This window comes from Heterocephalus glaber, unplaced genomic scaffold (assembly GCF_053883595.1).
Source record: "Heterocephalus glaber isolate CG9 unplaced genomic scaffold, H.glaber_assembly_v1.0 deba00001472, whole genome shotgun sequence".
Lineage (NCBI taxonomy): Eukaryota > Metazoa > Chordata > Mammalia > Rodentia > Bathyergidae > Heterocephalus > Heterocephalus glaber.
Genome location: NW_028258315.1, coordinates 53,585,346 through 53,599,930, shown reverse-complemented (window position 1 = coordinate 53,599,930; position 14,585 = coordinate 53,585,346). Strand labels below are relative to the sequence as shown.

Sequence of the window (14,585 nt, the reverse complement as noted above, 5' to 3'; positions counted from 1 at the left end):
GTCATTCATCACAGTTTACATTGCAGAGAGCAGTGTCAGTATTTCATTTTCTTAATTTATAACTTTGATTGGTAAGCTCTCTTAGCTCTATAATAAAAAATGTTTCATATTCCTAATATTCACATAGCACTGTTAATAGAAAGCCCACTGGCCAAGTTGCTTTGGCATAATGTGCTTATGATTTACTCAAGATGTTGTGAAAGGTTTTGTAAAGTCTAGCTTGTTTGAGTATATAAAATTATCATTTTTATTACAGCTTTTTATTTATCATAGTACATAAAATGACCTTGAAAAACCCCAAAGAATGTTAAATTGATAGATATTTTACTTTGCTGTATACAATTAACATTTATTGCAAATGTAAATATTTATGAGAAGTAAATGCTAATAGTATTAAAGGAGATATATTTTACTTTATTCAGAATGCAGTAAATCACTGAATTCTCAAATGTTTCCAATCAGAATAATTCCTTATATATTTTAGCATAGGCCTGTAGGCAGTAAATGAAAAGGTAGTGCAGAACTTCTAATATATAAAAGTTTGCTTCATTCCATCTTGTAGAAAAAGTCTATAGTCAAAGTTAGGTGCTACAAATTTCTGTGTAGTTCTCTTGACACCATATCTTCTTAGATGCAAATTTGATTCCTTGCCTTAAGTCTTTAAGGTTCCGAATTTGTTTAAAAAAATCACTAATTGATTTGGGGGGGGGTTGTAGATTAATATCTCTTTTGCAGTACTCAACTCTCCCTCCTTATACTGATCTTATAATCACATCGTTTAAAATCTGATCTTATAATCACATCATTTAAAATCTGATTCTTCTTGAGGCTTTCCAACTATAGACTCCCCCTCCCCCCTTTTGGGGGGCCTTTTTTTAGTCACTTCCTTTTGTTTGGAAATTTAACTTAAAGCACTTAGGACTATAGCTGATGTATTATAAGTGCTGAATTGCTTTTAGTTATGTTATTTCCCAGTGTTGTTGTGACCAATTACCAAAAGCTCAGTGACCCAAAACAACATAATTTTATTGTGTTATAGTTCTGGAAGTCAGAAGTTCAAAACAGAGTGCTTGGATTAGCATAGAAGCATTGGGAGTTGGCTGGAATGCCCCGTTCTGCAGGCTCCGGAGAGGCAGCTCTTGCCATGCCTTCCACAGCTTCTTGAGGTGGCCCACGTCCTCTGGCTCTTTTTGACAGCAAGCAATCGCATCATGCAGACTTTTTCTTTCAGTCACACCTCTTTCTCTGACCTTCTTGTGTCCCTCTTCCTTGAAAGAATTGATTACATTAGGACCATTTGGATTCACAGTAAGATTCTTAACTTCATCGCCTTGCATAATCTCTCTGCCATGTGTACATTACTTAATTCCCTATTGCCTTTAGAAGAAATTACTGTATACTTAATAACTTATAACAACACAAATTTATTTTCTTACAGTTCTGGAGGGCCATAGTCCAAAATCTGATTCCTTTAGTTTAAAAAAAAACCAAGATGTAGGCAGCACTATTTCCCTCTGGAGATTCAAGGGAAGAATCTAGGGAGTGTGTGTCTTTGCTCTTCTGCCTTCCAGAGCCTACCTGTAATGGTTTATTCATAGCCTCTCTTCCATAGTTTTCAATCCCAGCACCTAGCACCTTGAAATATCTTTCTGTGACTACAACTTTTACTTCTGTTAGCACATTTCCATTTCTCAAACAGTGACCCATCTCCCTTTTTTAGTAGAATCCTTAGTATTAGCATTGGACCCACCCTGGTAATCTAGGATAATCTTCCCATCTCAACATCCTTATTTTAATTATCCAAATGATATGCAAAATCCTGCTTGGTACATCAAGGAACACTTACCCAGGTTTCAGAGATTAAGATGTGGACCTATAGGAGCATTCATTCTACCTATCACATCAACTTTATATCCAAACTCCCTCTTAAATTTCTATTTAAATGGTCCAAGGACTCATTGGCCATTGACTTCTACATTCCTGCCTGAATCTCAGAATCTATTTTCAGTACAACCTCTTTCAGCCCCCAAAGTGACCTGCTCCTCTTCCTACCTCTGCTGTTTGTTCCACTACCCCAGCTCAACCCTTAGGATTTCTTTCTTGATTATCAAAGATCTTTAGTGTTTTGATCTTCTGAGGATATATCAGAGTAAAATACCATTTTATTATTCATTTCTATTTTTTGTCTTTAGCTAAGTCAGATTATTGTGCTTAAAAATAAATTTAATTGTGTATATTTGAATATTATATGATGATATTTTTAATTTTAAAAATTTACAGACCATACTGTTTGGAAATGAGAAAGGGAATGATTATGAAAACTCTTTAAAAGGTCTTCCTATATGATAAAATATACAGGGCATATTTACTCCATGCAGTTTTATGAGAATCACATATGTAATTAGCATGGAGTGACTGAGAATGTGAGTTCTTTGTAATTTAAGGGCTATCAGTACACCAGTGTGAGATAGACCTTTAAATCTGACTATTTACATAGGAGAATGTATGATTCCTCACAGCTACAAAAACAGCACCTTCTCTCCACTTGTCTTTCAAATTATGCAGGGAGGTTTGGGGGTTTTGCTCCTTAACTTAAGCCCCTAGAGACGCGATCAACAAGGACTCACTGTGTATTTGAAGAGCCTTGGGATGAGAAGAGAGAGTTATCTTGATGGAAATTGAAGAGTGGAACAGTTGTTCTCTGAAAAGGAAACCAGGAAAAGTGGACATTTCCTACAGATCCAAGGGCGGGACAGTTCCCTGCAGTTTTACTGGTGCTCAATTTCAGCAGCCTCCTGTCAGTTCAGGTTCCTGAGAAGCAGACATCATGATAGGATTAAAGGATCAGACTTACAAAAGATTACAAGGGAAGTACCTATGAAGGATAAGAGGGAGGGAACAGAAACAGGAGAGTGATCCTGAGAATGGTGTTCATGGTTCTGAGGCTCCATATCTATGCAAAATAAAAGAGAACTTGGAAAGGAAAATGTCAGCCTGAAGGTCAGTTCTGAGACTCTTGTGATCATTATAACGGGGAGTCTCTAAGCCCTAGTTGCCTGTTAGAGAAATCCTGCACTGGGCAGGAATGTGCCAGCATCACTGCTTGTACAGAATTCCCCTGTCCAGGAACAGCCCAAGGACATGTGGCTGTGTCACCACTAGGGTAACAAATGGAGGCCATAGTTCAACCGAATTCTGTGGGGTAGGTTCCCTTGAAATGACATCTAAGTGGGGCACCCGTGTTGGCCACACTCCAGCCCTGGATCCATACATATCTACATCTTCATGCTCATTCTAGGAGTACCAGTAGAATAATTTTGATTTTGACTTCATTCCTTTATTTCTGATAATCAATTTCTATGTCATGTACACAAAGTCATCATAATCTCTATAGTAACAAAATATTGTAATAATATTTAAGTATTAATATTAATTTCAAGATTAAAATAAATACTATACCTGTAGATCATATAATACATGCTGTTTTATGTTGAACATTTTCAATCAAAATATATTTGCGATATTTATTGGCATGGAGTTATTCATATATTCTTATTGCTTTATAATATTCTCTCTTATAAATTTAGCAGATTTTAAGATATCTGACTGTCACTGAATTCTTTCCGTCAGTCTCAATTTAGTATAAACTGGTTTAATAAGGTTAACCTCTCGATTCTAATGCTCAGCTAAGGTATACCATCTTGGGGAGTGGTAGAAGTTTTAATCCAACTGGCTAATAGAGTGGCATATCCATGTTAATTATATGGATAGAGTACTTTGAAAAGCAGAGTAAGATTGCCTGCCTTCTTTCAAGATGGGGAGGTTGGGAGGTTAGGCCTGGTTACTGAAAGCAGCAGGACTATAATTCATTTCCACCAGGTTCTTAGCAAGCTCTCCCCACTGCTGGACTTCCACGTGCCCTGCACTCCAGCTGGAGTGATTTTATTCCCATTTGTCTGAGTGTTCTCTTGTCCTTCAAGGTTTGTTCTTCATTCATAAATGCATGTTACCTCTACCTTCTCTGAAATCCATAGCACCTCTCATCCAACTCTCACACATCATCTCATTGTAATTTGTCTTCTTCTACCAAATGGAAAGATCCTTTACCATATGAATTATGCCTTAAATGTATTTGAACATGTTATCCACTAAATTTATTTTAATTCCATATGTTTTCCAAATGTTCTTTGGAAAAGCAATGCAGTAATTAACCATGCAATAAGGTTAATGCAGTTATAAAAGAAAATCAAGCCAAGGAAGAAGGAAGCCAGTACCCAACCACAGTAATTATGCTGAAATATCAACTTGGTGCTGCACAATCTGAGCAGCTAGAATCAAACAGCCCTCACTATCTCAAATAAAAGGAACAATAACTCTTTCAGAGAAATTTTGTCTACCTGGGCACTAAATTTCAGGAGAGCTATCATGCTGGACTTTATTTTCATAGTTAGTTTAAGAGCAGTGTGTGGAAAGACCCAGGGGCAAGAAGGAAGAGGCCTTGTATCGAGCCTTAGTCATGAAGGGATTCATATGCAAGTTAAACAATTCTGCATTACTCCTCAAAAATCAAGGAATTGTACACAGTGTGATATCAGGAATTGCTGTTAATAGACTGATGATTTTGAAATATCATAGAATGTGTACTATGGAGATAAAAATGAAAAGGGAGCAAGACCAAGCCTCAGAGGCCTGAGAGGCGGCATCTGTAGTAGAGATAATGACAAAAGTAACAGTGTTGCTCCCACCAGAATGTTCATCATCTGTGCTCTCCATGATAAGAATGAATGAGGAATCGTACCACCTAACTGCTTCTGCTCATGACCTGCAACAAAATAATGAGTATTCCTTTGAAGCAAAGGTAATTATGTTTATTTCTAATCTGTGGAAAGCTTTAATAATGGAATTTCTTTCTCTCTTCAAAAATTTGGTTAGAACTATCCTATGCTTGGATCTTCAATGAATATCCATCATTTGTTGAAGAAGATAGTCGGAGGTTCGTCTCTCAGGAGACAGGGCACCTCTACATAGCTAAGGTGGAGCCATCTGATGTGGGAAATTATACGTGTGTAGTTATGAGTATGGTGACAAACGCCAGAGTCCTGGGCTCTCCAACTCCTTTGGTGCTGCGTTCTGATGGTATGAAATGTTTTAAAGTATAATTCTGCATAAAAATGGTGTTGTGACTATAGGCAAAACCCAGTGAAAAATATATGTGGAAGAATTGTCCCTTCCATTCTTTCTTCATTAGACAATAAGGAGGGAAGAAGGAGGGGACAGGGGTAAAGAGAGGCAATAGAAGGAATGAATATGACCCAAACATATCATACACCCCCAGTAAATGTGAAATGAGGGGCAGAGTGGGACATGAGGGGGGATGAGGACGAATGCAAACACTATGTACTGCAAACATGTACTTATACAAAATTTAAATATGATTCTATAAGCCATAACCCTTATTCAGGACTACCTTTATAATTTGCCAGGACCAATACAAAACGGAAACAAAGACTCACTCCCTCCTTCAAAAATTACTAAGAATTTCAAGTTATTGAAATAAGCATGGCACGGAGCATTCACAGAGCATTGCAACAGTCCTGAGACCCTTCAGAGCCTGAGGCCCAGGCTGTATTTCTATCACTCCAGTGAAGTCACCAGTTTTGACTTTTGCCAGCTTGAGGTTTTGAAAGCTCTGAAAACTTTGTTATAGACTAAAAAACATCACTAAAGAGTAAAAGGAAAAAAAATTCTGTTTCATCAACACCTTGATAGCTGTGTAAGAGGAGTCTATAAATTGCTGTGGAAGCCAATTTATTAGCTTGAGTAGTTGACCCATTTAAACTAAACCATACCTGATATAGCATAATAATGCCAGAAACACAAAGCATCAAAACATCTCTTTCTAGAAGTTATAATTGAACCTGACCTTTCCCATTTATTAAGTCACTGTTTCTTGACACCAGGGTGTCTTAATAACTTTAAGACTGGTGTCGATGCTACCAGAGTACCATTAAATAAGTTAAGTAAATTCCCTAATGTATCTTTCATTCCTTGGGAAATTTTAGGAAGTCATAATACATTGTATGTTTCAGTTTGACTGGAAATATCCACACTGAATGCAGAATTTCAACAGTCTACTACTTTATATAATATGAAAGACCTAGAGGTTTTAGTAGAAATGCTCTGTACCAGATAACTTAGGACTACTTCAAAATCATCAAATCCAAAGCTCATAAATATTTATTAATATTCACATTTGATCCATTTTAGCATCTATGAATAATTTACATCACTAGAAGATGCTGGTTCAAAATGGAGCAAATAGACTGGTATGGTGATCTAGACCTATAATTCCAAGGCAGGAATATTGCTAGTTCAAGACCAACTTGGTCTTGAACTATATAACTGGGTCCTGTTGCAGAAAAGAAAAGAATGGGACAAAGAAAGTTTTAAGACAATAAAGCAATTCCAAAGGAAACATTAAGAGTATTAACTCTGTTTTGTGCATCATAGGTGTGATGGGTGAATATGAACCTAAAATAGAAGTTCAGTTTCCAGAAACTCTTCCAGCAGCTAAAGGTGCAACTGTAAAACTGGAGTGTTTTGCCCTTGGAAAGTAAGTTTTCTCATACTCACCTCGCTGTGCTCTAATGTAAGTTTGCTGTAAGACATTAGGGTGATTTTTGACACATGTGCTTTCTTCACATATGCAGTGCTGTCTGGAGGAAGACAATTTGGAGAAAATGGCTATGCCTGACTAATTTCATAGAGTAAATTGGTGTCATTTTTCTTTTCCCTCTTCATTTGTTGTGTTCTAGTATGGTCATATGTATTAAGCTTTTTTTTCTTGTAAATCATGAATTGACTTGAAAATGCACAGCACATTTTATTAAAATATCAACTTAAAGATATAAATGTGCTAAAATGCCAAGTTAAAGATGTAATCTTACCATCATATTTGTGCAGTTGACAACTGGGGGGTGTCATGCATTTAAACTTCTGCCTTTTCTCTATCTTGACAAACACTTTGTCAAGGCTTATCTGCTTCTGGATAACAAACAATAAACAGTGTGACAATTTTCCTCTTAGCCCTGTACCTCAGATTAACTGGAGAAGAAGTGATGGAATGCCATTTCCTGCCAAAATCAAGTTGAGGAAGTTCAATGGTGTGCTTGAGATCCCGGCCTTCCAGCAGGAGGATGCAGGGTCCTATGAATGCATTGCAGAGAATTCCCGAGGAAAGAATGTAGCCAGGGGGCGTCTCACTTACTATGGTGAGCATACACTGTGAGCAAATGGAATCTGTACCTTCTGCTCCCACATCTATAAAATACTAGTTCTTTGGAGTTGGGGGAGAAATTATGGCAGAATTTTAATTATTTTACTTGTTTTGTTCTCATTTTGTTCAGTGAGTATAAGCATTTATCCTGAGAGAAATTAAAAAGAAAGAAAATTTGTAACAAAGTTCAAAATATATTCCTTTTGCATTTGAAAAAGATGTGTACGATAATGAAGTATTTCATACTTTTTTTTCCAAGAATAACCTTTCACATGCTTATACACATTAGAGATATTTTCTGCGTACCCTCTCTTCTAGGAAAGGTAATTTTATAGCATTATTACCTTTACTAAGCAGGAAAAAAACTCCCTACAGGGAGAAGTTGCAATTTCAGTATTAGTCAAACCAAATAAACTCAGGTTTGGGTTGAGTTATTCAGTATTATTCTATCCCCTCCAATAATGTATCTGTACTCTATTTGCTGCCTTTAATTTGTAATCACATTTATTTGATATACTGCTCAGTTTGGATAAAAAAATAATAATTTTGCCTTCATTTGGAGTCTGTTTGTACAATTATATTCTTTTTTTCTTTTCAAAATTTGTTTTCAAATGCCTTTTATTTAAAAATAAACCACAAGGTTTTGATGAAAACATTATTTAGAAAGTATAAATACCTGATTTTACAAAATGCACCTATAAAATGTATGAAAATGTAAGCTCAGTGAATATGTATTTCCAGGTTGATCATTTGAAACATTGTAAAACTAGTGGGAATTCACCAATTTTGTAAAAGGCAAATCACATTATAGTCTAATTATTTTAGAAACTGAAAATTGGTACAGTTTGTAATGCAGACTCTTGCAACACACATAAATGTTGGAAGGAGCATGTTTACAAAGACAGTTATTGAAATCATGAACCCCCTCAAAAGTGTGGGGTCCTCAAGTACATTATCTCTGTCAAGATTAATTCTTGTTATGGTAATGTAAATTTTTAGGTTCTGTTAAGGACAAAATGCAGCTAAGGATTACTGGCATGAGTCAGTCCATATAATACATATTATGTATATATAAATATACATATATACATATATGTATATTTATATATACATACATAATCTTATCTTGCGATAGGATTAGTTTAGCATATGGGGAAGGGTCCCACTAGGGAAGTGCCCCAAAAGCCATGGTCTGTGACATGGTAGGAAGATATGCTAAAGATAATGTTGGTAGAAAAGAGGTAAGCACTGAATTCATACATCTGTACAACTCTAAGACCCCACAAAGCAAGTAACATTTTCTTAGCCTCTAGCTTACTTCTTTCTGAAGCAGTTAATTTTGTACAAATTGAGCTATTCATCAAATAAATGTGATTATATTCTTCACTTACTTGAAGAATAAAATCATGGAACAAAGAGGAAGTTAAGAGAGTTTATATTGGAAATAATAATAAGAGAATAGTTCTTGGTTGATGCTCATCAGGAGGGGGTTCTGGAAGTGAAATTGCCATCATACTTTTATTTGTTTTGGGCTATATAGATAAGCAGAGCACAGGAGAGTTTGTAGAATTTTTTCTAAAAATTAGTTACTTAGTTTGTCAAATTCAAAGGAAACTGGTTATTTTGCATTTCTAATGTTCAGTCCTGAGATAGCAAGAAACAGTCAACTACCTTAGCATACACTGCACAAGAACCTTCTTCCTAGGAGGAAGCGTCTTTCTCTCTCCATTCCTATGCTAACCTTTTATCTTTTTTTTTCCTGTGTTTTCTTTTTACATTTCTAAGTTTAACTAGCTGCATGATTTGAATTAGCTCTGTATGTGTGCTATTTTCTTTTTATGCAGCCAGCTCTATTTTAGGCTGTCCTTACTTATAGGAGAACTCACTAAACTGTCTATTATATTCTGTTACATTCTATTACATTTTTTCCTAACTATCCACTGCCTAATCACTCCTAGAGTAAGAACATGCAATGTATTCTAGCTTTCTTAGTGTTTGAGTAGAATGGTTTTAGCTGTATGTAACAGCATACCTGCGTAAATAATAAGCAAGTCTATGCCGCATATGATGAAAAATCTTAAATTAAGTTGACCTTCAAGTATCTTATTATCAGTCCATGACTGTTCATATTTTTTGTTTCTGATCTTATCTATCATTTTTCCCTTTTCTACATATTACTACTATATCACTATAATTACCATTGTATATTTCCACCATAACATAAAATGACTGCCAGCAATGACTAGTACTTCAAGTGTTACTCATTCTTTTTCCAAAACATGTAGCATTCCTCTTTTCAAATCATATTGGCTATATGTTCAACTATATACTAGTTACTAGAAAGGAGAAATTGGATTAGACACCTTAAAAACCTTCCATTGCAACAGAGTATACAATAAAATTTCCCTAGAATTTATGGATGATGTGAAGTGATGTAGGACAAGATAACAGAATGAAAAACTAGAGTTATTGGAAGAATAAAAATGAGAGAAAACTATTGCATAATAGAAAGTCAACAGCTTTTACTATACTTAGTAAAGGAGGCAGACTTTTGGTTTAGTCAATTTTGTAGATAATGTGATTTGCAACTAAGAAACAAATTATGTATTAATGAAATAGAGAGTTTCCTGACATTGCTGTATAAATTCTGCTTAAGCTTACTATATTCAGTACATTCCAGATAGTTCTCTGGTTATCTGATCTAATAGTCCATGTAAAAATGGTTCAAGAGAACATTTGGATCTTATATGATAGATGAAGAAGGAAACCATGATTAATGTTGCAGTTGTAATTTTAGGTTTGTCTTAGTCCAGCAAAGTATCCTCCTATTTGGATAAGGAAGTGTAAGTATAGACAGCTCCTAGAAATTTCTACTATAAACTCTGGTGTTTGTCAAAGTCTTACATGAGTTTCATTTAATCACAGGCTAATAATACCACAAAGAGGAATATATGTTTTAATATAAAGTAGACAGAATTAACTTAGGAGTGAACTATACTTTTACTGGACAAGTAGTTTTTAGTAAAAAACAAAACAAAACAAAGAATTAGACCTGTACATTTTCAGTAAAAGCTAAATAGCCATAGTTTCATTTCAATTTCATTTTTTAAAAAACCAATTTTATGAAATAGACATGGAAAGACAAATCTTCCCATAGTTACAATTAAATAGAAATAGATAAACTGTTTCCCCATATGGAGGATGCAAATGTGAATCCCACAGTACATATCACATGCATAATGCAATGTGAAACTGGTAAGACATCTCACCTCCCAGTTTTGGATCTAAAACACAAGCTGAGACTTGGCTGAATATGCCATGTATATTGAGTGGCTTTCATTGGAAGTGGAATGTTTCTTTCATCTGCAAAAAGAATTTTTAAGATACCTTGTAAAACATAAGTGAAAATGATTAATCTACTTGTTCCAACTGATTTGCATACATAATTTGAAGTTGCATCAGTTATTTCTTTTTCTGTTAAAAAATCGTATGATTCAAATTAAACCAATTTATCTATTTTTGGCTGCTTTCACTTTATTTTTCTCAGAGGTTTGTAAGATGCTCACTGGTTTGTATTTAATTAAGAGTTATTTCTGGCTTGAAGGAAATATCTTTTTCCTTAACCTTAGAAGTTTCTCTCCTATGGATATTAATATTTAGTTCTTAATTAAGAGTAGTATTTACTGTCACTTAGTTATTAAATTGTCATCAGTTGTGGTCTCATGATACAAAACTACTTGGAAAAAAATTAATTTTGTTTCTGCATTGTTACCTATTAATAGAGGGATATCACACAGTGCTCAGAATTTTGAAATGAAGAAACCATGGTTAGTTTTGCTCAGGGCATGACATACTGCAATATTCACCTGCAAGTCTAGAGATCTTTCATAGTCCACTTAGTAAATACTGAACTAAATATAATTCTAGCCTCTCGGCTAACTTTAATCTATTACTTGCAGTCCTATATTTATTTTTATTTACTTGGATAGAGTATTTATTTTTTATTTGCTGGATTTTCTGAATTTCTTTTCTTTTTTCCCATTGCAGCAAAGCCTCATTGGGTTCAATTCATAAAAGATATGGAAATGGCTGTGGAGGACAGTATTTACTGGGAATGCCGAGCGAGTGGGAAGCCCAAACCCTCCTACCGATGGTTGAAAAATGGAGAAGCCCTGGTGTTAGAGGTAAGTAAGGTAATGTTCTTGGTCAATTTGCCCTCTACCTGCTTTATGTTAAGTAAACGCTTCCTTTGGTTCCTAGTACCAAAGTGAACAACTGATTTTATACAATATTGTTTTTATCTAAGGAGTGATACAAGACAATAACATAAAAATCCAGTACCTAGTCTGCCAATAAGATCTTTTCAACATTGCATTTCATTGAGTAAAGGTGGTTTTATGAATTTAGTTACAAAATAATATACTGTTTCTTGGTATTGAAAGAAGAAAAGCCTGTACTTTAATCAAATGTAGAAGGTAATTTCCTTTTCCTGTTTGACAACTTGGTATGGCCTCTAGAGAATAAATATATATATTGCTTGGTTACCTTGTTTCATGAATAGTTATTTTCTCAATGATTTTCCCTCTCAACCCATGTAATTTTGGGTCTTTTTTGTGTGTACTAAGTCAATTATGTTCCTTTAAATTTCTATACAGAACCATTCATACTTTCTAAAAACCCTTGTAAATATGTATGTTTCCCAGAACCTTTTTTTAAGGCACTGAATTTATAATGTGTTCAGCTTGTATGATTTTTTAAAATGTGTGTTGAAAATACTTCTAGTTGATGCGATGGAAATCAAGAATTTTTTTTAAATTGAAAATTTTAACCATACAGAAGAAATTAAATGACTACCATAGTTTACCTACTGCTTTGATACTTGTCTTACTTACATGCTTTGGGGCTGAGTGATGTTTGTTCATAGTTCCAATGAGTCTTTCAAATTTCAAAGAAACAAAGGTTAAATTTCAGGTCAGACTGCTGAACACTCAGAGGAAAATGTAAAAGTCTTGTGTCTTATTGAAATGAAATTCAGTTGTATTCATTTTTCTTCTAAAATGTTTATATGCAAGGCATTTTTATTATTGCCTAGGAGAGAATACAAATTGAAAATGGCGCTCTTACAATATCAAACCTAAATGTAACCGATTCTGGGATGTTCCAGTGCATAGCTGAAAACAAGCATGGTCTCATCTATTCCAGCGCTGAACTCAAGGTTGTTGGTAAGACTGATTTTCTCTGTTCACGTGTTTAGTTCTTTTGTAAATCTCCCATTTTTTCCAGAAGCCAACATATTTATTTTTCATGTTAAATTCCTACATCTAATAACATCTACAGTATTACTACATGATTATTTAGAATTTCTAATCAAGGCACACAGTTCAATTATTTCTAAAGAAAAGCATCAGTTGTATCCAGAATTAAGACCCAAAGGTTGAAGTAAATCAACAGAAGAAAGTTCACCTAATGTATCCTTATCTAGGTCCAATGTTATGGACTAAGATTTGCCTCTTAAAAGAATAAGTGATTTTGGTGTTTTCTGGCCCATGAAAGCAAATACTAATATTTGAATCTAGAATGTTTGATTCAAAAGGTGTTGGTTTTGTCTTTATTAACCCTGTTAGAAACATCAAATATGGGTCATGCTGAAACTTTATGTACCTCTATTACTTAAAATTATGAATTACTTTCTTGTTCTTGAAACTTAGGTATAGGAGAAAAAAGAAAATATTCCATCACGTTTAGGGCAATTGTCTTGAAGAACACTTAAGTTGCAAAAGATTGAAAATTCAACCACAATGTCATAGCATTGAATAAAATGGAAAAGGAAGAGTGGAAGAGAGGGAAAAGGAATTGGGGAAGGAAGTTCATCAGTCTCTGTAATTAAAATGGAAAATTTGGATTTCAGTATAACTTGATCCAGGCAGGGCTTACATAGCACTTATCAGGTTCTATATGATGGTTCTCAAGACGTTTAGTTTGTTACCCACAGTTAATTTACTGGGAAAAATGGCTGTCTTAATTTGAGCAATTGCTCAAATAGAACTCATTGTCCTGCATGTTATTGGTCAGATGTAACTTGATTTGGATCTTTACCAATTCCTTACCCAATCCATATGGCCAGAAGGTTATAAGGCTGAGCTGGGTTTTAACTCAGTGGTCCTCAACTGAAAACAGAGAATATATTTTACCCCAGAGAATATATTTGGAAATGTGTGGGTGTTTTTTGTTTTGTTTTGTTTTTATGGTTTTTTTTTTTATTTTGTCATAACTAAGGGATCGGGGAGAAAAAGTCCTTTGTGTGATATTAGTGTATTGTAAGTAGAAGCCAGAAAGGGTGCCAGGCTTTCTAAAATCCAAAGACTGCCTCTCACAATGAATGATTATCCAGCCCAAAATGTCAAGAGAAGTTGAGAATCCCTAGTTTAATGGAAAATAGGTGTCTTGTCCCTGCTATCTGAAAGTTAGAAATGGATCATTTGTACCAAGAATGATGCCTGTGAAGGAAGTATCATAAGTGAAAATTGGATCCCATTGTCTATGACAAAGAAGCAGGATATTATGACAAAAAGGGAAGTGGATTTTCTCACAAATTTTAAGTCGAAATTCACTCTATTTTTGTAGTAAGTGAACCTGAGGAGTCATAGTTCATTCACCTTTTAAATGATTGGATTCCTACTCAGTATATTGTCTGGGGTTATGTGAAGGAAAAAGTATAGAATATATTTCTTAAAGATTTTATTCAAATATGAATATGTTTTTGTTTTAGAAAAAGTTATTTTTTCAGGATCTGAATTTGTAAGACCAACAACTTTTGGATAATGTGTCTTCTTTTCCATATATATATATATATATATATATATATATATATATATATATATCATACTATTTTTCACTATATCAGCAACAAAACAATATATTGTATTTACTAGGATTTTTCATAAAACAGCATTAGGTATTTGGGGAAATATACTAGGTTTTAAACTTTTTTTCCACATGTATAATAAAATAGAAAGTTTTTCTGATTAGCATATTATTTCATTCAAATGATACATTATTATATATCCTGAACATTTAAGTGTTATTTCAGAATTGGCAACTTGTGTATTCTTAGAGGACATATAGTTCCTGCATGTCATAATATTTAATGCCATATAACATTTCATATAATATTCACATTATATTTCCCTTCCCCAAATGGGAAGTTAAATTTAACCATATTAGAATTTTATAATAGAATTTAATACATTTGTTTTAATAAGAATATTAGTTCTGTAATCAGCCTTCTTTCTATGACCTTTTGCTAAAC

At 34.2% G+C, this 14,585-nt stretch overlaps 1 protein-coding gene across 3 annotated transcripts in view; it reads left to right on the top strand.

Moving 5' to 3' along the window:
- Cntn3 (contactin 3) overlaps nt 1-14,585 on the top strand; it is a 372,584-nt gene that overhangs the window by 265,695 nt on the left and 92,304 nt on the right. For all 3 annotated transcript variants that reach the window (XM_087182023.1, XM_021266045.2, XM_004854216.3), the window contains exons 6-10: nt 4,933-5,136; nt 6,511-6,613; nt 7,087-7,271; nt 11,324-11,460; nt 12,369-12,498. In XM_087182023.1, coding sequence (XP_087038149.1) covers nt 4,933-5,136; nt 6,511-6,613; nt 7,087-7,271; nt 11,324-11,460; nt 12,369-12,498 — 759 coding nt within the window. The remainder of the gene's footprint in view (nt 1-4,932; nt 5,137-6,510; nt 6,614-7,086; nt 7,272-11,323; nt 11,461-12,368; nt 12,499-14,585) is intronic.